This window comes from Panthera onca, chromosome A1 (assembly GCF_046562875.1).
Source record: "Panthera onca isolate mPanOnc1 chromosome A1, mPanOnc1 haplotype 2, whole genome shotgun sequence".
In the NCBI taxonomy this organism is placed as follows: domain Eukaryota; kingdom Metazoa; phylum Chordata; class Mammalia; order Carnivora; family Felidae; genus Panthera; species Panthera onca.
The window spans coordinates 92,937,142-92,963,910 of record NC_138339.1 but is presented as its reverse complement, the minus strand read 5'-3'; the positions used below and the strand labels follow the sequence as shown (position 1 = coordinate 92,963,910).

Below are 26,769 nucleotides of genomic sequence, written 5' to 3'. Positions count from 1 at the left end.
AGTAGTTCTTTGGTACTCCCTTTTAATCAGTAGTATTATTTAGCTTCTTCAGTTTTTTGTTTTTGTTTTTTTTTTAATTTTTAATAATGTTTATTTTTTGAGAGAGAGAAAGCATGAGCAGGGGAGGGGCAGAGAGAGAGAGAGGGAGAGAATCCTAAACTGGCTCCAGGCTCTGAGCTGCCAGCACAGAGCCTGAAGCGGGGCTCAAACCCTTGAACCCAGAACCGAAATTGGACGCTTAACCCGCTGAGCCACTCAGGCGCCCCTAGCTTCTTCTAGTTTTGATAATCCCATTTGATGAGGCTTTATTATCCCTCCGTTTTTGTCTTTGCATAGTCTAGATAAAGAAACAGGTGTTTTGAAGTGTTCAGGTTGCATAGTTCTTGGAAACTCAATAAAGGTTTTTGAATTAAATTGGTACTGCTTTTTACCACTAGGCTGCCCCCCCCCCCACTCGTTTTTATTTTGTATCTAGTATTGATGTTAATGATTTCCTTTTGTATGATTTCCTTTTAAAATACACTGGTAGTTGCGTATGTTAAAAGACCGTGGTTTTACTTAACTGCTTGTTTTCTCTAACCCTCAATAGCCTCCCTAATTTAAGATTAAGGTTCTTTGTGTTCTGTTTATTTTTGTCCTTCCCCCCCCCCCACCCCTGTCTTTTTTATATTCTTTCCCCATGGCCCTTAGTTTAAGACCCATGTTTGACTTGCATGTTATTTCTTTTACTTTACTTTAAGAAATGCTTCTCTTAACCTTTCTCCACTTCTAACCCTATTTATTTCTCTTCTGAACAAAAATCCTCCAAAGACTTCTTTATGTTCTAAATCCGAAGTCCTCTTTTTAAAAGTGTAGCTTTTACTCCCATTCTTCCCCCAAATGCTTTTGTTATTGTCACCAGTGATCTCCAGGTGTTGATCATTCCCAGTCTTTATTGTATTAGGCCTATCAGCCTCCTTTAACACAATTAATCACTTCCTTCTCCATGATACATATTTTTTTTCACTTGATTTCCAGGACATCCCACTCTTTTGGTTTTCTTTCTTAAGGTTCTCTACCTTAAGGTTTTCTTTCTAAGGTCTTCTACCTTATTGGTTGTTCTTTCTGTCTTCCTTCTACTCTGCCTGATCTCATATTGTTGAAGTGTTCTAAGGCTCAGTCTTTGGTTCTGTTCTTTTCCTCTTCCTACATTTTTTTTTTTTTTTTTGATATCATCAAGTCTTAATGACTTCAAATACCATCTGTATACTGAAGACTCCCAAATTCATATTCCTAGTCCCCCCCTCTTTCTGAACTCCATACTCAAGTATCCTGTTGTCTATAACAGGATTCTTTAAAGGTTTTGCAAACTTACATGTTACAAACTGAACTCCTTTTCCTCCAAAACCTGTTCCAATCTTTCTCACCTCAGTTGATGGCAACTCTGTTCAGCCAGTTGCTCAAAGTTAAGTATTTGGAGTCGTTCTTGACCCTGCTTTGTCTTCTAGTCCATCAAATCCATCAGTGAGTCTTTTGTTGACTCTCTCCATAAAATATATCTAGAATTTAACCATTTCCTACTATTTCTGCTGTTAGCACATTGATCATCTCTTCCTTGGATGTCTGTTATTAGTCATTATGATTTGTTGCTTGGATTAACAGTAATAGTTCTAGCTGGTCTCTCTGGTTTCTTCATTCCTTGCTTCTTTGCAATCTATTCACACGCAATAGCCAGATTGATACTTTTAAAATATAGGTGAGAAATTGTATTAAAATGTAAGATTCTAAATGCAATGTGTTATCTTAGATTGGATCCTGGAACAGGTAAAAAATATTAGAGGAAAAAATGGTAAAATCCAAATAGTCTAGAGTTCAGTTAGTAGTGATGCACCAATGTTGGTTTCTTTGTTTTAATGAATGCACCATGGTAATATAAGATGTTAATATTAGAGGAAACTGGGGCAGGTATATATGGGTACTCTGTGTTATTTTGCAACTTTTCTGTAAATTCAGTATTACTCCAAAATAGAAAGTTTATTAGAAGGAATGTGAAATTACTTCTTTGCTTGAAAACGTTTTATGACTTCTCATTTGATTCACAGTAAAAGCTAACATCCTGACATTGGCCTACAAAACTCTACATGATCTGGTTTCCCATTACCCTTGGTATTCTTTCCTCGCCTCACTCTGTCTCAACCATATTGGCTGCCTTGTTTCTTCAGTGTACCAAGCCCACGGCTACCTTAGGGCCTTTCCACCAACTGCTTCATCTGCTTGGAATGCTTTTTCCCAAACATCCAAACAACTAAATCTTTCATCTCCTTTATGTATGTGCTCAAATATCACCCTTTCAAGAAAGCCTATGTCAACTTCCTTTAAAAAATTGCAACTTTGCCTCTTTAAAATTAAAAAAAAAAAAAAGAAAGAAAAAATTAAAAAAAAAGCAGGGGCTCCTGGGTGGCTCATTTGGTTGAACATCTTACTCTTGATTTCGGATCAGGTCATAATCCCAGGTCTTGGGGTTGAGCTCCATGTTGGGCTCTGTGCTGAGCGTGTAGTCAGTTTAGGATTCTCTTTCTCTCCTTCTGCTCCTGTACCCCTCTCTCCTGCTTATGCTCGCATTCTCTCTCTCAAATTAAAAAAAAAAATAATAATGAAAATAAAACCTTTAAAATTGAGGCTTTGTAACTATCCCCCTTTCCCCTACCGGCCTCTATACTCCCAGTTTTCTCTTGTTTTATCCTCTCCTTTTGCTATAGCTTATCACCATGCTATATATTTTACGTGTTTTTTTTTTGTTTTTAATCGTTTGTCTCCTATTAAACCGTAAGTTTTAAAAAGGCAAAAATTGTTATCTGTTTTGCTTCCTTATGCCAAATTCTAAAACACTGTCTGATGCATACAAATGTGCATGTTTTGGTTAAATGAATGGACTTGACTGGTTATTTGAATTTAGTCATCCTTGATTTGTAGTCATCATGAAACACTGAATTGTTGATCATTTTCATATATCATGTTGTTTCTTGCCTCCAAGCCTTTGCTCAAGCAAGTTCTTGTGCTTGGAATGCCTTTTCTTATCCTTTTTTCCTTTTTCAGTTTTTAAGATTCATATCAGGTGTAATTCAAGGAAGCCTTCCTTGAAATGTCAGGCTGGCTTACATGTACTCTTGAGAGGAGGTACCACCCTGTCTCTGCACTTTACAAACTTGTAAAATAATTCCTTTTGGGTTTTTTTATTTCACTAGAGAGTTGGGAATGTGTCTTACTCATTTTGGGAATATCTAAGCTTGGTACATAGGGAGCATTCAGTGAATGTTTTAATATAATAATGACGTGACCAAAGTCACTGAGCTTTGGAGCAGTAGAATTGTGATTTCAATCCAAATCTTCTGAGCATAAAATTTAACTCTATTTGCTAAACTGTGTTTTCTAGGAAAAGGTGGCTGTCCTTAAAATAATAGAAAAATAGTTCTTTTTATACAGGTAGGAGGTAGTTAATGCATTTTATAGTCCTGGGCAATTTGCTTCTTGTCATTTGTGAAGCTGCCAGTGCTGATGAGAACATGAGTTGTGCTTTTTTTCTAAGACACTGGCTGAAATAGATGAACAGAGGGTTATTATAGTCAGCAATTTTTAATTTTGATGAAACTGGGCTCTTGTTGGGATAACACTGTTGAGATTTTTGTTGCCTCAAAGGGGAATGCTAGAATTCAAAACTGCTCATGAGGCATTCATGCTTTTGCTAGACGCCTGCACTGCCAATAGCTTTAAATTAAACTTTTGCTTGTGTGCCATTGGGAAATCCCAGGCTATTTTCAAGATATTGCAAAGATTTTCTTCCACTGATATGGAAATTGCTGTTAAGATTGAGTTAAAAATGATTAGTTTGTTAACATGATTTCTGATAGTTGGCCCCCATATTAGGTAAATTAATTTTGCATTTAAAATGCTGTATAATCTTAGATAATGAGCTAGACTTCCAACTACCTTTTATGGTAAGTATTGTGAATTTAAACTCTCCTCTGAATATTATTATCATTGTTGCAGTCTGTAAACCAATCTTTTTGTAATGTTGCCTAGCCTTTAGTACTAACAGAAGAGGAGATAATTTAACTCTATAAATTCTGAAAAGGCTTCAGCAGCTTTCAGCCCCATTAATGGGAATGAAAATAATGATTAGGCTTGGGATTAAGTAATCAAAAACAAATATTCCTTGGAAGGCATTCCTGATTTTGTGCCTTCTTTGAACTTTACTAACGCTGTAAGTGTCCAAAATGTTGAAATCAGCAAGGAATTCAATCTGGTCTTTATGTTAGAGGATACTATTAGCTTACTTATAATTTTATCCAAATAGTTAGTGAGAATGATATTGAATAACGTAAGACCTTGCTCAATTGGAACAGAAGCAAGCTGCTGCTTAGAAATTAAGATGCTCCCATTGTTGAGGAGACTCGTCAGAGTCCTGACAGTATAAATATTGACATGCTGAGATATGTCAATATTTACCATAGAGTTTGGAAGTTGCCAAGTTCCTGTTTAAGAAATGTGACCCTAGCATTGAACACAGTATATCAATAAATAAGGGACATGTCCAATGAACAGCTGCTGAGAGAAAGTAGGATAACATCTGTGTAAACTTTGGGGCACTTGAAGTTAAATTAAAAAAAAATATATTGACAATTCTTTGGTAATTTGTAGGTAGATATAAAATAGTAGGTATATAAATAGTAGGTATATAAAATAGCATACTGATATAATTTCATATTTGGGCTTAACTTATGTTTTTAAAAAATGACAGCATGGTTGCAATTTATAATTTTATAAATTAGTTGTGCAATGATACTCATCTATAAATTGAGTCAAAATTTCTTGCCTTAATACTGTGTTTGGGAACCAACCTGACATCTTGCACATTATTATAAAAATTGGCTCAAGTCAAGACTTAGCTATTACTTTTGGGAAGTTTATGCTCTGAGAATTTAGCAATAGAAAAAACATAAGTTTGTGAAGTTTAAATGTGATGAGAAAATTTGTTCTGTTATTATTTGACAACTATGTCTCAGAAGAAAAATGAGAATAAAGAGCAAGTAAAGTTGATATGTTTGGTTGAATGTCATAGTTCACTACTGTTCTCATATGAATATCACTGTAATAGAACATTTGATGCAAAGTAAAGAGACATTTGAAGCTTTCCAAGTCATTGGAACCATACAAACAATCTTCCATCTGTTTTGCAGACGTCTAGAAAAAGGTTAAACTGAGCATTCTTTGAATGATAGTCCTAAAACAGTCCTAGAAGAGCGTTAACTATGGGTATCAAGACTGACCCTCTTGTTGCTTTTCTTATAACAGAGATTGATGGCTTTTATATAGTAATTGAATCATTTAACCACATCACACTGTTATGTTTATATTGTGAAGAATGGATGCAAAGTATAATTGAGGTTGTATATTTTGCCAGGAGTTACATTTATTTCTATAAAGATCTTATAAACATAAAAAAGCAAATTGTATTTAGAGGTCCATAAAAGGCTTTTAATCTATTCTTTTCAGTGTAGTAAAGATGGAAGAGAAAAAATTTTAAAATTTAAATTGTTTTGATCCCTCTTGCCGAGATCATTTGTCGATACTTTGAGGTAAGCTGTTGAGTTTTAAGGAGAAAGCATTAGACTTAGTAATTAGTGATTTTTAAAACTTGGAAAACGTATTTTTGCAGTGTCACCAAGACTTGAACCTTTGTTTTGAATATACTCCCCCCCACCCCCCCAGAATCATTAGGATTATGACCATTATGCAAAGTTGGCTCCTTGACCAGTTGTCTTCTTGAACCATTTGTTACCGATTATTTATCATGTAGTGATAACAAAGTTGCCCAGTCTTTTCAAAATGTCATGTGTTTTAGATGTGATGAGAGTGTAAGCGTATTAAGCTGAAAGTGTAAAACTTGCTGTTTGATGTTGAATATTGTAAGTTTAATGTTTCCCAAAGTTTGGTACTCCTGTCACTGATGGAATACACAGTTTGCTGACTTACAGCTATTTTGCATGTATGAGATAATTGAGGTATGAGATAATTGAAGTTTAGAGAATTAAATGATTTGCTGAAGTCTACACAACCAAGGAATGACAGTGAGGATTCATACTGAAGTCTGACTGATTCCAAAGCCTAAAACAACGTTCTTGGCCTCATACCTGAACCATCTATAGTTAGACCTAGATTTTGGTACCCCTGGAATCAGATCTGAGCTGCTCCCCACACCTCAGTTTCACTTTCTGTTCTGTTGGTTTTGTTGTCAGCGGCTTCAAGCTTGCAGTGTTAGAACATCAAGTCCAGTAGAGAAGAATGTATATCCAAAGTCCTGGAATTGAGCTTCACTGGTCTTTGTGGTCCTGACTTGAATCATGTGCTCATCTCTAAGTTAGTCATTGGTGCATGACATACCAGTATTTCTGGTGTAATGCTTATCACATAAAGACTGTTACTAAAGAGTCAACACTGAGTTCACTGCTTCTTAAATAGGGTCCTAAGTTTTGAAGTGTTAAATTACATATTTAAGTTGTATATTTAAGAATATCTTTCTAATAGATGATGTTTTCTCTTTTTACAAAAGTACTCTTTCACAACATAATCAACGTGATGGTCAAATAATACTTACTGAACCCTCTTCTTTTTAAACATTTTACTGTGAAAAAATTTAAAAATTTTGAGAGAATAATTTTGAGAGAGTAATAGATCCCTGTGTACCCATCACCTAGCACAACAGTTATCAGCTTGTTCATCTTTTGCTCTTTTGTTTTTATCTTGAAAATAAATATGTAATTATTCATCCAATTAGGAATGGGTTGTTTATAACTTACTATCATTTGAACCATGTGAAGTCTTTTTTTTTTTTTTCTGTAGTTAAAAATTGTTAAATACTGGCAATTTCATATAGTTCCTGAATAGTTGTGTATGGCTGAATTAGGTAGTGTCACCAGTTGAGGATATGTTGTAGGGATCTTTTTTTCAGGTTTAACTCTGATTTGTACCCCAATCTTATTATTCATGGTCTGGTTGCCATTGGAAGTAGGCAGATAAATGGGTACAGCTGTAAGTAAATGGTGGGTTTGTGAATGGGGGAAAAAGGACAGTGCAAGTCCAATTTTTTTCCAGAAAGTGTGTTTAATTTGATTTCATTTCTGAGCAGCACATTTTTCAAGTAGGATAGACTGTATATATGCTTAACTGATGGTATTTCATAGGAACACTCTCTTCTGAAATTAAAATACAAGAGAGGTGTCAGAATTTCAAGGCTTAAGGAATCATAATTACTAAGTTCTTAATGAAAAAATGACTGTTGTTTAGCTAATGCTGTGTTTCAGGTATTATCTTATCTCTTCAGTTCTGTTAAGTGTCATTCTCACATGAAACTCTGCAATTAGGACTGAAGTGTTCTTGTGAAAGTTTAGAAAGTTTCCAAAATGATAAGTATACTCTCGTCCTTTCTGCCAAGTTTATTTGTAATTAAGAGTGTCCATTTGATAAAGATAAAGGAAGTTCTGGAACCGTGGGTCCAATTTTCAGGGCATTTCAGATCGAGGTGTTAGATTTTATGTGGGAAATTTATTCAGGACTTTTATTGCTTTTAAATACTTAGTTCATTGGGTAAAGAAAAAAGGAGAGGAAGTGAACTTTAAATGAATCACTGAAACTAATGATTATTAATGGTGTTTGTAAAAGATAAGCAGAGGAAATGAGCAGTAATACGATATTTGGAATGGCAGCAGCTGGCATTCCACAGTTATAAGAGAGAGGTAATTGAGAATGGACTATGACCATGGCAAAGATGCCTTAATTTTTAGAGTTATTTTATAGTTCTAATGCTTTATTTCTGAAGCATCAGACTATTATTGTGTAACTTGAACTTAGCTGTATTTTACAAGTTTTTGAACAAGATTATGCCAACAGTCTTAGCTATATTTTACTCTTACCTTGGGGAACCGTCCATCCTAATTTGCCTGGGGTTAAGAGGGTTACTGCACATGGACTTTCCGTGTTGAAACCAGGAAAATCTCAGACAAACCTGGACCGCTGGTCACTTTACTTTCATTCCTAAATTACTGGAATGGGGATAATATTGTCATGATTAGAAAAATATTGAATAATATTATGTTTTTTATCATTAAAGTTTAGGTAACTGGAACGTGAAAACATTGTTTCAAGAAACGATTTCTTCTATAGAAAGTTAGCTTAATATTTTTAATTGCTTTGGAAATTTAAAGGTAAATTGATTTAAAAAAAACCTGAATTTACCCTTTAGGTAGGTGCTGGCATGCTATTAATTAAAATTATAGGAAAAAAATAATGAAAATTCTAGGAATGAATTATTAATTAAAAAAAATCTTCAATTGGGAATTCTGTTAAGATTAGTATGGATAATCAATGCTTTTAAAAAAAATACTAAACAAATGGGAAAATAGTGATCTTCTTTGCATTTAGTTTTCCTGAATTGTGTGACGTTTGTCTTATTAAAAGTAAATAGCCCAGTGTTTGTGACATAAACCTTTCTTTCCTTTTTATTGAGTAATATATTTGGTCCTGTCCTTGAATTTTTATAATATGATAGAACTTAAAAAAAAATTATTACCATGCTTTTGGTTTACAATTTACATTTTTTTTTCTTTTCCTCCTTAAGAAAAAAATAAGGTTAAACAAAATAACATGATCAGGAATCTAATTACAGACTCTTAGTGGCAATGTGCTGTGTGCTAATCTTTATTCTGAACTCACTTTAGGTATCAGCCTACTTTTCTCAACAAGGGGGCACTTAAGTTAATTGCTTCATTATAAACATGCATTTAGTCTCTTCTGATCTGGCATAGCTGCAGAAGTTTGAACACCTGCAGCCCAAGCAGCTTGAAAAGAAGCTGTAATTTAACTATAAAGGAAAATAAAAGAAGCTCAAGTTCAAAATGGTGTTATCAATGATACAGTGTTGTCACTAACTTGAGCTGACCTAAGAGAGTTGGCTTCTGCACTGCTTCTTATCAGCATCCAAAAGGGCATACAAAATTCTTTGTAAACTAATTTAAAAAGCGTCTTGTTTATTCAGAGGCAACTGTGAATGGTATTTGTTCAGAGTGTAGATCACATCAACTGCATACCAGCCAACAACTTATTTGTCTCCTAAGAAGGAAGCCAAGTATCAGAGACACAAAGTACTAAAGATAAGCTTCTCAATTCTCAACTGTTCTGAGCTCTCAATAAAGCTACTGATGTACAAATTGGGGTGGGACCCAACTGTTTCCACCTGCAGGCATGTCTTAGATCCTTGGCTCTGGCTGGGAGAGGTGCTGATACCAGTGCGACCTTTAGTGCCCTTAGAAAACAAAACATAGGCTTTCTTATGGCCCTAATCAATCAGTCCCTCTGAAGAGGATTCCACCCCTTTCTTGAAGTATTCTTGGGGCAGAAAAACTATGGCTGAGTATTCCCATTTATAGGGCTGGCGAAAGCAAAGACATCATTGGTTTGCCCTTAGGAATCTTAAAAGACATGGCAAATCATCCTTTCTTCTGCTTTGTGGTTGGTTTTTAGATCTTTTGTATTTGATATTTAATGAGGGGGTGACCTCAGTAAGTAAAGAATGAATTTCTTTCAAAAGTGGTTCAAATAGTATATTATCAGGAAATTAAAACTCGGTTGATAGAAGACATCTGAGGCTACTGAGGCACTCACTACAAAGTATTTACAGGATACTGACTTGCGCTATTAATATGTAAGTGCTTAAACGTGACTCACAGCATCCACAGTTTCAAATCTGAGTACAATAAAATAATGGAATCTTTAAAATAATTTGATTTAGTTTTAGCTATAAAAACCTAGAGTTGACCAGACATTGGAAAATATTTGAAACATGAATAATTCAAAGATGTTAAAACAAATCTGATCCCTAAATGTCTTTTTAACATTATTGAGGTTAAAGCCCTGGATATCATTGTGAAAGTAGGATGAAGTATCTGAAATAATCAATTTTAGACTACTTTGTGCCAATAATTAATTTGTCTTTTGACCCCCCAGGGTAAAAATACCAGTGAAACCAGTTGCCTTTTATCAGCAATTCTAAGTGCTGAGTTTTCTTTTTCACAAAGTTACATTAATTGCTAACAATAGCCATGTTCTTGAGGCTTATTTAAGATGAAATAATCAGTGTCAGTTTGTGTATCTGTGTGTTTTTTTTTTAATTTTTTTTTTATTAAATTTTTTTTTTTTTAACGTTTTTAATTTATTTTTGGGACAGAGAGAGACAGAGCATGAACGGGGGAGGGGCAGTGAGAGAGGGAGACACAGAATCGGAAACAGGCTCCAGGCTCCGAGCCATCAGCCCAGAGCCCGACGCGGGGCTCGAACTCACGGACCGCGAGATCATGACCTGGCTGAAGTCGGACGCTCAACCGACTGCGCCACCCAGGCGCCCCTCTGTGTGTTTGTATATAAATTCTAGAGGCAAAAAGTGGCCTTCATAAGTAGTTTCTGTTACCCTCCCCCAACCAAAGTTGTGGATTTGAGGCCTATGAGAATTATGTAAGGCTTTTAGCTATGTGTCTTTTTCAATGAATGGCATAGAAAAACAGCAATATGCATTTTCCAGTAATTTTCAAATTTAAGGATTACAGAGCATGTGGGTAATTAGCTGCATGGTAAGTGGTTTTGACTAATTGATTTAAAAGAAAATATTCCCAAATGAATAAAGCATTTCAGAAGTAAGCACATCTAGGCAAAAAACAAAACAAAACAAACAAAAAAACCCCCAAAACAAAACAAAACAAAAAACCTAAATGTAGGAAAATTTTTGACTAAATGAAATATTTAAAAAGAATTATATTTTTTCAGTGATTATGTTATAGTCAAGTCTACAGATTTGTATATTTTTAACACAAACATGCTTAATTGATGTGGCTTCAAGTATGGTTATTTTAAAACTTTGTCTCTTACTGGGAAGAAGAATAAACATTCCTCTGAGTACACTTTAGGTAGCAGTTAGAATTATTGTTAATTTATCAATTTAGAGGTATCTTACATTCTTAATTTTAGATACTCTTTCTTTTATTCTGGAAATTGCCCTGCTTCCTTATGCTTTTTACTGTGAGATAGAATAGCTCTAGCATTCTATAAGTAAGCATCTCCTCCACTCCCAGAAGATAGAGATTTGTAGTAAAATTGGTTTTGTGAAGAGCTGACAAAGTGAGTTGTTTTTATTTTCATATTCAATTGTGTGAAGAGCTGACAAGGGGTGTTTCTTCATATTTCAGTTGTTGGTATTTTCATATTCAATTGTTAATTGAGAAAAATAATATGCTTTATGAGAATGTAATAGTTTTTTTAATTAAAAAAATTAAAAAAAATGTTAATGTTTATTTTTGAGAGGGAGAGACAGTACAAGTGGGGGAGGGGCAGAGAGAGAGACACACACACACAGAATCCAAAGCACTCTCCAGGCTCTGAGCTGTCAGCAAAGAGCTCGATGTAGGGCTTGAACTCACAAACCGTAAGATCATGACCTGAGCCGAAGTCTGACGCTCAAACGACTGAGCCACCCAGGCGCCCCAAGAATATAGTAGTTTTAAATTGAGAAGGTGAATTAAAACTGCTTTAAGATTTTGCTCTTGTTAAAACTTACTAATCAGTTGTCAAAGTGTCAGTTAACAATTTACTTTGGATTTTTACAGCATGTTATATACATTTTGTTCATAAAAATGGAAGAAATTTTGTACCCTTCTCCCTGAATAAAAGATTAAAGAATTCTTTTTAGCTTTTTTTTTATTAACAAAATTTTTTTTTAATGTTTATTTATTTTTGACACAGAGAGACATAGAGCATGAGTGGGGGAGGGACAGAGAGAGAGGGAGACACAGAATCTGAAGCAGCTCCAGGCTCTGAGCTAACAGCACAGAGCCTGATGCGGGGCTCGAACTCACAGACCGCAAGATCATGACCTGAGCTGTTGGATGCTCAACCGACTGAGCCACCCAGGCACCCCAAGAATTCTTTTTAGCTTTTTAAAGATCATGTAGCAAGAGATTCATGCTTTGTGATTAAAGAATAATTCTAGTTTTTCATCTTTGGCAATTTGTGTGCTTTGTTCCTGGTTTTGACTTTTTGTAATGTTTTTTTTTTTTTTTTTCTTTTTGTAATGTTTTTTTCTTTGTATATTTGTAATTTTTAGCATAGTTTTTGTTTTGGATGTTGGTTTCTACAGCTTAAGTATCTCTCTTTTTTTTATAAAATTTTTTCAATGTTTATTTTTGAGAGAGTGAGAGACCAAGTGCGAGTGGGGGAGGGGAAGGGAGAGAGGGAGACACAGAGTCTGAAGCAGACTCCATAGTCTGAGCTGTCAGCACCAAGCCCAGTGTGGGGCTTGAACTCATGAACTGTGTATGAGATCATGACCTGAGCCGAAGTCAGATGCTTACCCAACTGAGCCACCAAAGTGCTCCTTTCAGCCTCTCTTAATGAAGTGTACATGGTCAAGGGATATTCCAGTATTAGAAGGAATATAGTTATTTGCTTTGAATCAAATATGTGTCATACCACAGTTTGGTAAGTTTGAGGTCAATTTGGGCAAGATTCTAGAGTAAATTAGCAGAAGAATGGTTTTTGAATTCATAGAAAAAGAACCTCTAATCATTAGAAATGAAAGTGGGATTAGTAAGAAAAGTCTTTACTCTTCATATTGGTGAGCATAGTTTTTTTTTTCAGCACACAACTTGGGCAACTTGTTTGGCACTTACGGGCTTCTGTTTTATCTGTAAAAATTATAAACCAATATTGAATAGAACTATGATTTACTGTTTGATGCTTGGTTAACTATTGTACAGTGTTCTATTTTACTAATATTTCCTTGGTGCTTTGTGTAGCTGAGAGACCAATATAGAAAACATTATTATTTAGGGTGCCTGGGTGGTTCAGTTGGCTAAATGTCCACTTTGGCTCAGGTCATGATCTTACAGTTCGTGAGTTTGAGCCCTGCTTCGGGCTCTGTGCTGACAGCTCAGAGCCTGGAGCCTGCTTCAGATTCTGTATCTCCCTGTCTCTCTCTGCTCCTCCCCCACTCATGTTCTGTCTCTCTCTGTCTCTCAAAAATAAATAAACATTAAAAAATTAAAAAAAGAAAACATTATTATTTGATAGCCAAAGTTTCTTACAAAAATATTAATTTAATTATTTTATAACAGGTGACCAGAAATGGAAAGAAAAGTAAGCAGAATTTGTTTTGCTTCTGAACCAGATATAATTCATTTTCTACAAATTGCTTGGGAGAGAACGCTAGCATCTGGTTTTGTTATTACACTTACTGATGGTCAGTCAGCATGGACCGGAACAGGTAATATTCAAAGCAAGTTTTTAAAGGTGAAATTTCAGTAATGTGCTATTTTTTAGTCCTCAGTGATACTTCATATTAAAGTGTTTCTTTAGTAGGTACTGGGTAAAATGAGCATGATTGCTTTTACTTGTTATTGCTGTCTAATTTACGTGTAGATTTGTAAGATTGAATGCCATTTTATATAATTAATAGAAGGCTAGATAAATAAGCATGTAACCCAGTAAATTCTGGTTAGTAGTTTAGTCTTAATACTTAGAGTTGGTCAGCGTTTTTAAATGATGTCTTTTTTTTTTTTTTTTTTTTTTAACATTTTTTATTTTTATTTTTGGGACAGAGAGAGACAGAGCATGAACGGGGGAGGGGCAGAGAGAGAGGGAGACACAGAATCGGAAACAGGCTCCAGGCTCCGAGCCATCAGCCCAGAGCCTGACGCGGGGCTCGAACTCACGGACCGCGAGATCGTGACCTGGCTGAAGTCGGACGCTTAACCGACTGCGCCACCCAGGCGCCCCTTAAATGATGTCTTTATACAAAACATAAATAGTACTTTATACATACATGTATTTTCAGGACCCCAGGGAAATACTGGGAGGCATAAGAAGGTGGGTTCGCTGGGCCAAGGGATTGTGTTGGCTTGGAGGAGTGGGGTGGTAGTGATTTGCTTTTTATTTCACACACTTATATTGTTTGAATTATTTTCTAGTATACATGCATACATATGTAACAAAAACAAAACAGAATCCGTGGTGTAAAATTTTGTAAATCAAGGTTCAAACTGTATGTGGTATTTTCGCTATTACTTCATGAAATAGACTTTTAATTTATGTTTGGCAGTGATCTTTTAAAAAGTCTGATGGCCCTGCAATTAATTATTTGTGGAACATGGCAGGTCTAAAGTGAAAATACATGGAATTATCTTTTGCTCATATAGCAGTTTTTATACTCTATTAAAGTATTTTATTGAAAGATTTGAAAAAGTATTTATGCAGTTATGTAACAGTCATTTCTAGAGTTATGTTGTAAATAATGTTTTAGGTAAAATAAATTTGTCATGTTAATTTATATACCATTTGTATCTTCTATCAATTTTGAAATATTTCCCTAAAACTTGTTACTGTAATTATTATATCGTCTTTTAAAATTACATGGTAAAGTTTTCTTTCTTGGATGTTAAAAATTCTGTTACACAGTGCAGTCAAACTGAATTTATACTTGCAGAGTTTGTTTATTTATTTATTTTAATTCTCCTTTTTTGACAGCAAGGAATGCTGATGTAAGTATTATTAAAATAAAGAATTTTCAAGGATAGTGTTTGCAGTGCCTGTTATGGTCTCTATTTAAGCTGTAAATTTCCTTTTTTTTTTTTTTTTTTTTAAGAGCGCAAGTAGGGGAGAGGGACAGGGGGAGAGAGAGGGGGGGGAGAGAGAGAGAGAGAGAGAGAGAGAGAGAGAGAGAGAGAGAGAATCTTAAGCTTAGCATGGAGCCTGATGTAAGGCTTCATCTCATGACCCTGAGATCATGACTTGAGCTGAAATCAAGAGTCAGATGATCAACCAGCTAAGCCACCCAGTTGCCCCAGCTGTAAATTTCTATGTAAGAGAAATCAGTTGTTGCCTTTTATGAGTCAGAAGAACTTGTCAGGTTAGTTCTGTGTATGCTGGTAAAGGTGTACCCAGGTGACAATAGCTCTGTTTTGAAAAGGAGGTGCATAGGGTTGAAGATCATGGCAGTAGGTTAATGCCAGTTATCTGGAGAGAGAGCAGTTTCAACTGCACAGCCCAGGATATGGGTCCTAGGTGAAGTGGTTGCTTGTATGTAGGGAATACTGAATACTTTCTTTATAACATCGATATTCACAATTGACAAATGGCTTATTCTGTATAATAAGTTATGATTAGACAGATGACTTTGAGATGCTTTAAGAGATGTAATTATCAAAAGAAAATATAAATTGTAATCTAGTTAGTAAACTTCATTCACCAAAGCAAAGAACAATAAAATGTTGTTTTAATTTTTTTTTTTATTTAAGGATTGGGAATAAACGAGTACTCTGATTAACTGTTAAATCTTGATTTAACCGGAAATTTAAGTTGAATTTACATTTATGGAACATTTTGTGTATGTCAAACAGAATATGCTGGCAGTTGTTCTTAATACTATTATTATGAATATTGTTTCGCTAGGCTAGATTAATTAGGAGCAAGGAATGCATGTGATTCATCAGTTATTGTTTAGAAGTATCTAGACCAGTGCCTAGAAAATACATGCTCAATAGATATTCTTTGAAAGAGAGAATGAAAAGATGCCTCAAATATATAAAACTTGCTAGGAAAGAAAAGAAAGAGAACCATTTATTTTAGAGTTAGCATGTTTTTTAATGAAAACTCCAGTTATATTTTTATTTAATGTTGACATTAGTCGTAAATGTAGTATATTTTGCCGTTTGTTTTCCAGCTAATGAATAGTGTGAGAAAAATGTGATGTATAATTTCTGTATCCTTGGTGAATTGTTAACATTTTGGCTTCCTTACTAAACAGGCTTTCAAACAGAACATTTTATAATGCACCATATATGGTCATTTTATTTTCAAAAATATTTAAGTTTTAATCTCACAAATGTTTTATATCTTTCATTATTCATTTCTATTTTCTTGTGTACATTTCAGGGACAAAGTATCAAGCCAAATAATATAACATTGTTTCCATGTTTAGTTAAGGCTTATTACATAAATATGATTTGGTTTGGCACTTTATAGATAGACAATAACATGATTAAGAACATTGAAACAATTACATAATTGAAACATGAAAATGGATTTCCTTCCTATACCTCATCCTGTTTTTTTGTACAATTTTTTGATTGCTGCAACCTTCAATTTGGATAATTTTTTTTCTCTTTTCATTTGAGTGAAATTAAAAGGATGTGGGGTTCCTTTTAATCTCCCACACACTAAATTCACTGATTTCTTTTCCATTAGTAATGTTTTATCTAATGAATGTTTTGAGGTCTAATTATCATGTGGTCTGTCATCACTTCAACATTATAGAGGGTTATATCGCAGAGTTAAGTCACAAAGTAGGTTAATGATTGATGACTATTATGTGACCTTTATAAGAATTTCAGTCAGTGAGGAGAAACGTATATTACCCATCTCTAGAGTCGTTTAAAGTTCATTGAAAAGTAAATTAAACTTTATTAACACATTTATTGTCACATAATTATATCTACTTATATGTGGCCTAAGCATTGATATTTAGTGACCTATTTGGAGATTATGTGACAGGGTTCAGTGGACAAAGGATTTTTAATAAAGGTAGTAGAGTAGGTCCATGATGTGATATCATCAAAGATCCTTAATAGGGGGCGCCCGGGAAGCTCAGTTGGTTAAGCGTCTGCCTCTTGATTTTTGCTCAGGTCAGGATCTCACAGTTTGTGAGATCGAGTCCCACTTCAGGCTCTACAACTCACAATGCAGAGCGTGCTTGGGATCCTCCTTGGGATCCTGTCTCTCTCTCTGTCCCTCCCCTGCTCGCATGTGCTCTCTCTTTCTCTCTCTCTCAAATAAATGAACATCAAAAAAGCAAGATCCCTAATGGGATAATAAGGTGGTCTTCGAAGCACTGACACAAACCTAGGATATGCACGGTCTTCGGTTCCTTATACATAAGGATCCAAAAGAAAAAAATCTTCGTTCCTTATTTACATCTTCATCTACCCACAAATAGTGTTAAAATGATGATTTCTTGATTCCTACATGTCTGAGAACAATTCCTTGGTTTTTGGTCATGTTGGCCTGCTCCCTTTTTATGCCATTATTATGTGGTTCAGCTGTATCCTTGCTGAATTTTATTATTTCCATGGCTTTTCTTTTTGGTCACCAAAGGTTTTGGAACATTGAATGCTTACAGCTGTGCTTCTTCCAGATGTTCTTAGCACAAAATTCAAAACTGGTGACCAAGTTTTTCCGGGATTGAAGTTTTAAATAGGCAGTCAGAATATCACATTTACCATTAATGGACATGTTCAAGTACATTTTTTTCTGAATTTTTTTCTCACAGTTTTTAAAGGGGGAAGTGTAAATAGAAAATTTCCTTTCATGTTTTTTTTTTTTTCCTCAAAAATGGCATGTTCCATAACAATAATCATCACAGCATTTCACAGGTGGCATAACATAAGAGAATATCAAAGAGAATACCTAAGATGTTAGCACTTGAATCTAGGCTGCATAAGGCTGGCGTTTTTCTCTGTCCCTGGTGTGTAGAATGTTACCTGGCACATAGTAGATGCTGATTAAGTATTGTTTTGAATAAGAGAGTTGAATCAATAAATTCTCTGAAATATTTTCAGGTAGATATCTTTTCATTTTAATGAAATTTAGAATGCTTTTTACTGGATGTTTCATCAGTAGACATAATTTTCTTTTTGTGTTTTCTTATAAATTTTTTCTGTAGTGGCATTAAAGATGGTTTCTACAGATGTATTTCCTATTTCTCTGTGAAATATTTTCTCTTCCTAGGTCTTTATAACTTCAAAATTATAAAATATGAAATTATTCCTTAAAAGGAAGCATTTGTCTTCTTATTTTTATGTTTTTTTTTTTTTTTTTTTTTTTTTTCAGAAGCACCAATAGGGTATTTAGAAGGTCAGTTAGATTTGATAGTGGTGATCATCTTAAATCTGCCTCTGCTTCAGAGATAGACAAAATATATGAAAGTATTTTAGAAGCTGTAAAATCACATAAAGAACATAAAATATTTTTTAAAAGAATATAAAATATCTGTATTCTTACCTCTTTTCAAAGTCTGTGTTAACATTCATATTTTAATATCAGAACTTACCAAAAAAGGGTAATGAAAAATATATGGAGATATTTCAAACTCTTTTCTTCATTGCCTGTCATGAGGCTTCCAGACACACTTGATAGGATTCAGACCAGTGGAATGAAAATCCATGTTAAATTTTTGGAGATTCTTTAGTAAAGATTCCATTGTAGTATATTCTGTAGTATATCATACTAATGTATTTTTTTTAATATCATGGAAAGAAATAGTTTTTCCAGTGTCCTGTATCTGCTTCACCACAAAACAAAACAAGCAGAGAGACGGTAAGTATGAACCCCAGTTTGACCACGTATCTACTCTGTGTCCACAGAGCATTACTTGCTCTGAGACTCAGTTTTAGCATTTGAGAAATGAAAACGTCTATCAGTGTTATAAGGGATGAAATGGATAAATGTAACCTTTGAATATAAAAAGATGGGACCACATGAGTCTTTCATCATTGCAGTAGCCTGAATTGACACAGGAAACAATCCAACCACACACATGTTTCAAACAAATGTTAGGTTAAATCTTGTAATTTGAAAAGCAAAAAGACACGTTGCAGCTTTAGAATGTAATAAAGGGAAATCCCCGGTGCCATCTACGAAAAGGTATCGGGAAACCAAAGTGGTTAATGGGAACTAGAACTTAACTATAGGTCCATGGAATATCTGAACTAGATGTGTGTCTAAATGATTGTGACTGCACTACCTGAGTGGGGCGGAATGTTGAGAGTGCAGGCCTCTCAAGGAACTGGAACTCGCTCTCAATGTCAAGAAAGGAAACTGAAAAGTTATCCTGTTAATGAAATCATCCTAAAAAAGAAAAACAGAACAAAAACAAAAAGCTACTCTCTGGTTTGAAGATGCAACATAGAATCAGACCAGTCACTAAGAGCTATGAGTGAATAAAAGCGTGAACAAAAATCAGGGGCGCCTGGGTGGCTCAGTCAGTTAAGCCTCCGGACTCTTGATTTTGTGAGGTTGAGCTCCACTGGGGCTGCACTTTGAGCACAGACCTTGCTTAGGAGTCTCTCTCTTTCTTTCTCTCTTCCCCGCCCTCCACTCTCTCTCTCAAAATAAATAATAAACTTAAAAAAAATCTACAAAAATCAGATCCCTAAGCCTGTGTTACGTATGAATGAGGGGTGGGGAATTTACGTTTGAACTCTCTGCTTCAGATGTAAAAAACAAGTGAAGAAGGTAACTTTCAAAACTGGTCCGGAGCTGTTAAGGCCTATACAGACTGCAAGAAAGTTAAACTAGCAACCTTCATTTAAGGCCACCTCTGTTTCCCAGATCAGATGAAACTCTGGCTAGAGGAGAGTCTTGTTCAAACATTGCAAAGCTTGAAAGGCAAAAACCAGAATGAGAATGTGTAAGCAGGTAGTAGAAATGGAATTAATACTCTAAGAACCCTGCATGGAGACCAATCTGAAAGAGATTTTAAGTATATTTAAAGCCTTCCAATATTTAAAGGAAGGGTGTGGAACAGGATATTATGAAAAAGAAAGAGAATATCTAGAATATTCTAGATATCTAGGATATAATTGTTGAAGTAACAATTTCTATAGATGAATAGAGCATCAGCTTTCAATATATCTAGGTGAGAGAATTGGAAGCCGGATCTGTAATATACTGTATGTCACACAGGCGACACTCAATAAATATTAATTCCCTTCTCTTTTCTTCCTCATCACTTGCCTCATCCACTTTCTTTATAGTTGGCACATAACGAGATGAGAAGAATGAACTCCATTTTTACTTTAATTTGACTCAGCCCATGTGAGTGAAAAATAGGCTATAGACTATTTTATCTCTTTAATAATTGACACAAGAAAGATGTAAAATACTGAGCGTATTAATCATCATAAGGAATAATTTATCTGACTTTGGCATAGGAGCAGGTATACAAGATGGTAGTTTTTCTAGTAAGTTACAATGCATGTATTTCATTTGAGGGCAGAAAAAAATGCAAGGAGTCTAATGTTTTTCAGATGAGATTTGAGGCTAAATTAACATATTTCTTAAAAACTACTAGGTTCAGGTGCACCTGGGTGGCTCAGTCAGTTAAGCGTCTGACTTAGGCTCAGGTCATGATCTCATGGTTCGTGAGTTCGAGCCCCGCATTGGGCTCTGTCTGCTGTCAGTTCAGAGCCTGCTTCACATGCTCTGTGCCCCTCTCTCTCTGCCCCTCCCCTGTTCACACACACTCTCTCTCTCAAAAGTAAATAATAACATTTTAAAAAATTGCTAGTTCAGTTAAATGGTATAATTTTACTTAAAAACGTGTGATATGGGGATTGGTTTTACCTTTGGTTTAAATTTCTGTAACATAAGTGATAAATTAGTAGCAACAGGTAATCAAGTATGTTCTCATGTTTAGGAATTTATTTTTCATTTTGAAACTTATTTTTGTCCCCCATAGTTTCCGAATCAGAGATTTCTCAAGAAGCTGATGACATGGCAATGGAAAAAGAGAAATATGTTGATGAACTGAGGAAAGTATTGATATCAGGAGGAGGACCAGCTGATGCGTACAAGTTTGATTTTTCTAAAGAGTCTTGTCATTTCTCCTTTGAGAAAAACCTGAAAGATGTTTCAGTAAGTAAAACTTTCCATAATACTGTAAGTGGTAAAATGTCAGAGCATTTACTGAGGAATTTTCTAAGTAACTAGCTTATTATTACCAGAATACCTAGGAAATCAGAGTTTGAAAAGTACTTTGTTTCCAAGTTGGAAGAATGCTTCATTCAGCATTATAGTCATTAAATGCTTTATATTAATTAATTGTGAAAAATAATTATTAGGAAATGTATTTAGTTGCTAATGGTTTAAAAATAAGGATAATAGAGATAATTACATGAATCAATAGTTCTGAAAAGTGGGGTCAGAAGCTTTGGACCATTGAGGCAAAGTTTATTGTAATACGTTTTGGAAAATACTGATTTTAAGAAAGAATATGTATTTTCCAATGAATATTTAATAATGATGACTTATTCTCAACTTCATTAGAATGTATTTGAAATTACAAATTGAAAAAATTAAGTTCAGTAAGACATGTCCTTGGGAATTAAGGTATTTTATTTATGTATCAAACTTAGAAATACTAAAATAGGAATAAATTTCAACCCAAGTTTTTCAAGGCTTACATGCTTTACAGACAAGAATATCTGCTACTTGTCCTCTTTAGTTCCTGTACCAATTCAGATCAAAGTGGGTGGTTTCTGTATCAAACATATGCATCAAAATGTACTGTTTATATATTGTACCTAAGTTTATGGTATAATTAGAGATTGAATTATTTGCTTTTGACCAGTGGTTTATCATTCTGATACGACGTCTATAGTAGAATACAGGGAGGGAAATTTTTAGCCCATTATGTTTAGAGACAGTTATTGGCAATTTGTGCTGGAACTAAATTGAGTTAAAAAAATTCCTTTAAAATGACTCTTTAATTCAGAATGATTAAAGGGATTTCACCAATTAGAGAAACATGTAAAGCAACAGATGGAATCATTATTTTGAAATGTATGTTAACCTATAGAGAATAACACAGAGAGACTGGCTTCGGTAATTATTTCTGTTTAGAAGATACATACTTTTTCTACTTATCCAATTTATGTAAGTTTCAACATGCTGAGGTCCTTAAAATGATCATCTAAAATAGGTTAGGTAAGGTCTGAACTGACTATTGAAATTTTGTTATTTATTGCAAAGTGTTCTTTCCTATGACCGAAGCACAATCAAATGATGTTATGTTCAAAAGAGCTCTCGGCTTTTTCTTCTGATACTTTGAAGCAGATTATCATCAAATTGGGAGTAGTACCATTTCCCATTCAACAAGCATTCATGTGTAATGACTGACATTATTTCATGTAGCTAGTTTCTGGTTTTTATCTGTTCTATGTACACTGATGCGTGAGAAATTCCAAGATTGTGAGTTACCTATTGGAAGCCTGAAAGGCTTTTGCTGTATTTGACTTGGGGGGTTTGCTTGGATTTGGATGGAGTACTTGGAAGTACATCTGATTTTGCTGCTTTTGTGAAGAAAGAACTTCAAGGATTCATGATCTATGTCTTTTACAATTGGCTTGACATGAATCAGCATTAAAAACTGTGACAATTATCCTAAAAGGTGTCTTGGTTACCGCCTTGGATATAATCAACTTTATTGAGAGAGAGAAAACCTTGAAACGCTACCTTTTCAACAGGTTTTCTCAAGAAATGGAAACAGAATAAGAGATTACCAGTATGTCCCAGGATATGTCTTAGAGCACTACACTGTAGTCTAGATAACTGCTTCCTTAATTTTCATCTATTAATTTGCTTATGAGAAAAAGAAATGGTGCTCTCAGAAGAGTTTCATGAGTTTTTTCATGAGTTGGCATACTTGAAAGATATTTTTGGATATTTGAATGAAGTGTAACTTTCAGTTTGTGGTGCTGTGGTCAGCCTTATGGATGCAGATGAAAATTACAAGTTCATTTGGCCAAACTGCCATGGGAATCTTCCAGTGCTTCAGGATGTGTTTCTGAAATTGAATTTCATAGTGACAATACCTTGTAAATTCATCTGCTGGCAAAAATATGCGGACAATCGGACACATGGCAGAATCCTTCTTAAGGGTTATAGTGCTTTGGATGATGTAAAAATTTAAAAGGAATTTGTAATCCTTTGCTTGATGGACACAGACATCCGATTGTGGCCAAAGTCTTCTTATACTTAGAAGAAAAGAATGAATGTAGATTCAGTCCAGAGAGTTGTAGTGAATCCTGTCGTTTGTTGTCATAAGGTTACTCTCCCAGTGCAAAGGATATCCCATGAATCCTAAGTACAGTTACTACCAGTTTTATACCTCTCAGGGTCATGGTTTTTAGGCATTTGTTCCCATCAGTTCAAGAAGTTTTATGTTTTTAATTCTGTGCTAGAGATCACTGCATAATTTGAACATTTTGGGTATTCAGTCATATAAGACTTACTTGAAATTTATATAAAATATTCTTTTACAAAAATCTTTTTAGAGGGAAATTTTTTAAAGAAAGTAATCGCTGATTTTTGTATTCAAAAATATGTGAGTTTTTGAAAATACTATCTTGTGTTTTATCAGAGTGAAATAATTGTCAATCCAAAGCAATGAAATATTTAAAAATGTATAATGTGGATGTTATATACCTTTTTTGGAGGGAGTGTGTACATAATTGTCATGAGATTCCTTTTGAGCTCATAACACCCAAAATTTCATTTATGCTCTAATTAGTTTTTCTTTAAAGATAACATAGGTGTTTTTATTTTAACTTAATTGCCATTGGAATAAATGTTGAATGACGAGCTAGACATTACCTTTCTCCACACAGTACAAACCTCTGGTACCCTTCCTGCCCTATCACCAATATTTTTCTGTTGGCAGTAGATTATTCTAGATGAAAACATATTATGCAAGTATTTAGAACTCATCTCTTCATTATAAGTAGTAGCCCCCATTCAGGAGAGATTTTTCTTATACTTCATAAGTCATTGTTATTTTCTTGCCATTTGCAATTCCTGATTTTGCAGTATATTCTTTGTCATGCAAACGATACATCTTAGTTAATAATGTTTTCCTTTTTTCCTTTCATAACTTGCTCTTTTTCTTCAGAAAAAACTTTTTTATGAGCCACAAAAAAAAAAATCTAATAATTTTTGATAAGAATAACCTTGGGCTTATTATTTGTTTGCTCATACTTCTGTTTTCTCATCTATAAAGGTTTAAAGTGATTTCTTGGGTTCATTACAGGTCATCTAACATACTGCGGTTTTATAGCTCTAAAAATAGCCCTAATGAAGGAAAGCCATGAGGTTTGAAGCACAATTAAACATAATACACACATGCGCGCGCACACACACACACACACACACACACACACAAAAGAGAATTAGCTACGGGTCTCTTTTAGAATTATAGTAAAGTTTATTTTTTATTCCTTTTTCTTTGTCTCCACTGCCCCCATGATCAGAAGCTGGGATACAGTTTAGGCTGAAAATTTGACAACTTAAGTACCTTTGAGGTTTGTTTTTCTTTGATTAAAAAATACAGATGGGCAGTCCTGGGTTAATATAATGGCTTTTTGATGTTGGAGGCCCAGTCTTTTTTAAATCCTGTTGCCTTGACATTTTTACTATTTATTTATTTTTATTTTTTGTTTGTTTTTGAGAGAGAGAAAGAGAGAGAGCATGAGCGAGTTGGGGAGAGGCAGAGAGAGACTCTGGACCCACTGAGCTACCAACTGAGCCACCCAGGCATTCCCCGCCTTGCCATTTTTAACAGACAGTTTTTATCTACTGGTCCAAGAAGGCTGCTGTAGCTTTGCTGTTATGTTCATCTTTTAGGCAATAGGACTGAGTTAAGGAGAAAATAAAGAGCGTGTGTATTTTCTTTAAGGCCATGACCTAAAGTTGCATACATTACTTTTGCTTACATCCCATTGTCCAGAACTAAGTCACAAAGCTTCATCTCACTGCAAGGAAATCTGTGAAATGTGATCGTCAGCTGTGTTCTATGCCCAGTAATTTCCATTACCGTGTAAAAAGGGGAAGGTAGAGATAGAGGGGCAACTAACAATTTCTGCATGTTAACATTTATGAGAGATTGATATGTCATTTAGACGGTTTCACTTTTATTGTTACAGGGTTATTTCTGTAGCATTTTCATTATAAACAATTGTTTCAGTCATGTTTTAGTTCAAAAAATGTTGCAAGATCTAGCAAGGTACAGGCTAATTTGTATCTTGCTATGTATTGTAACTTTTTAAATAAAAAATGCATTCTAACTTCACACAACTTCCCTATAGCTATTTAATTTTCATTTTCAGATATATAAAAATGAAGTACAATAAGTTCGCCCAAAGCAGCCAAAGTGGTTTGTAAAAACATCAGTCCAAAATCCTGTATAATTGTCATGTGTCCCTGTGGTTTGGGGACTTTGGATTCAAATGGGTATTTCCAGATGAAATATCAGAATTTGAGCCTTTATATGATATTCTGCCAAAGACTTTGTCAAAAGTGTAATTGCTTTCAGGTTTGTGAGAGTATGGGTTGGAAATGTGTTCTTTGAATGCCTGAAAAAAAATAATAGTATTTATTTCTGTAATAGAAATACTTGTACACATCTACCATTTATATATTAAAGACTTCATAATTTTCCTACTTCATTGGAATGTGGGAACTAAATCAGTAATCTAAGTGGTACAGAAATCCTGCTCAAAGTATGTACTCTCTAGTCAAGCCATAAAAGAGACAATAGAATTTTTACTTTAAGAAGATTATTAATTTTCAGTTATACTATTTCGTCTTTGAGAACTTTTGCTTTTTCTTGCCTTCATCTCAAAGTCATTATATTTCAGTTTTTTCTTCTGTAGTTCAGGAATGAAACAAACTAAAGACAGAAGGAGAAAATAACATGGAAAAATTATGCTCTAGAAGGACTTTTGAGTGCTTATAATATTAATATTGCTTCTTACTTGTCGGTCAGTTTCCTTTAACGTGTACTCACTTCACCTTGTTATTGTTTATACGTGAGAAAACGGATGCTGAAGGCTTAAACAAGTTCCTAAGAAAAGCAGTAAGTATTGAGTTAGGATAGAATCTAGGCCTCTGTCTTTTTTTTTTTTAATTAAAATAAAATTTTAAAAAATATTTATCTTTGAGAGAGAGACAGAGACAGAGAGAGAGAGAGAGAGAGAGAGAGAGAGAGAGAAAGACAATGTGTGAGCTGGAGAGGGGCAGAGAGAGAGGGAGTCACAGAATCCGAAGCAGGTTCCAGGCTCTGAGCTGTCAGCGCAGAGCTGGACACAGGGCTTGAATACACAAGCCCTGAGATGATTACCTGAGCCAAAGTCTGATGCTTAAACGATTGAGTCACCCAGGTACCCCTAAGCTTCTGTCTTAAATACCCGAAAAAAAATTTTTTTTAATTTAGTTTATGTATAATGTACATATGATAAAATGTACTTTCTGTTAAATGTACGTTTTTCATCACTCCAGACAGTTCCTTTATGCCTCTTTTCAGTCAGTCCCCAATTACACCCCTTTTCTCCCCAAACCCTGACTACCCTCCTGGCCCCAGGCAACCACTGTTCTCTGTCATTACAAATTAGCTTTTTGCCTGTTTTAGAATTTCATATAAATGGAACCATACATTATGAACTCTTTTATGTAACTTTACATGGTATAATGTTTTTGAGATTCATCATAATGTGTTGTATATCAGCAACTCACTTCTTTTGATTTTTGAGCAGTATTCTCTTGTGCAGATATACCACATTCACTTTTAGATGTGTGTGTGTGGTTGGTTTCCAGTAGTCAGCTACTGTGAGTAAAGCAGCTGTATACGTTGATGTGTAAATCTTTTTGTGGGTATGTTTTTTATAACAGCTTTATTGATATATAATGTGCATATAGAAAGTACACATTTTGATACAATTTAACAAACTTTGACCACAGTCAAGGTAATGATATCCTCCTTCCCCAGCAGACTGTTTTGTTTACCTTTGTCATTCTCCCCTCCCACACCTGCTTGTCCCCCAGTTAGTCCCCATAGAACCACTTTCTGTCACATTCTGTTACCAT

The 26,769-nt window shown here is 34.7% G+C and overlaps 1 protein-coding gene across 10 annotated transcripts in view; it reads left to right on the top strand.

Moving 5' to 3' along the window:
* Nucleotides 1-26,769, top strand: part of XRCC4 (X-ray repair cross complementing 4) — a 317,922-nt gene that overhangs the window by 615 nt on the left and 290,538 nt on the right. For all 10 annotated transcript variants that reach the window (XR_013556206.2, XR_009611644.3, XR_013556174.2 and 7 more), the window contains exons 2-3: nucleotides 13,194-13,342; nucleotides 20,591-20,766. Coding sequence is in view for 4 of the 10 variants with exons in the window: in XM_060637753.3 (XP_060493736.1) it covers nucleotides 13,204-13,342; nucleotides 20,591-20,766 (315 nt within the window). In the remaining 6 variants the exon portion in view is untranslated. The remainder of the gene's footprint in view (nucleotides 1-13,193; nucleotides 13,343-20,590; nucleotides 20,767-26,769) is intronic.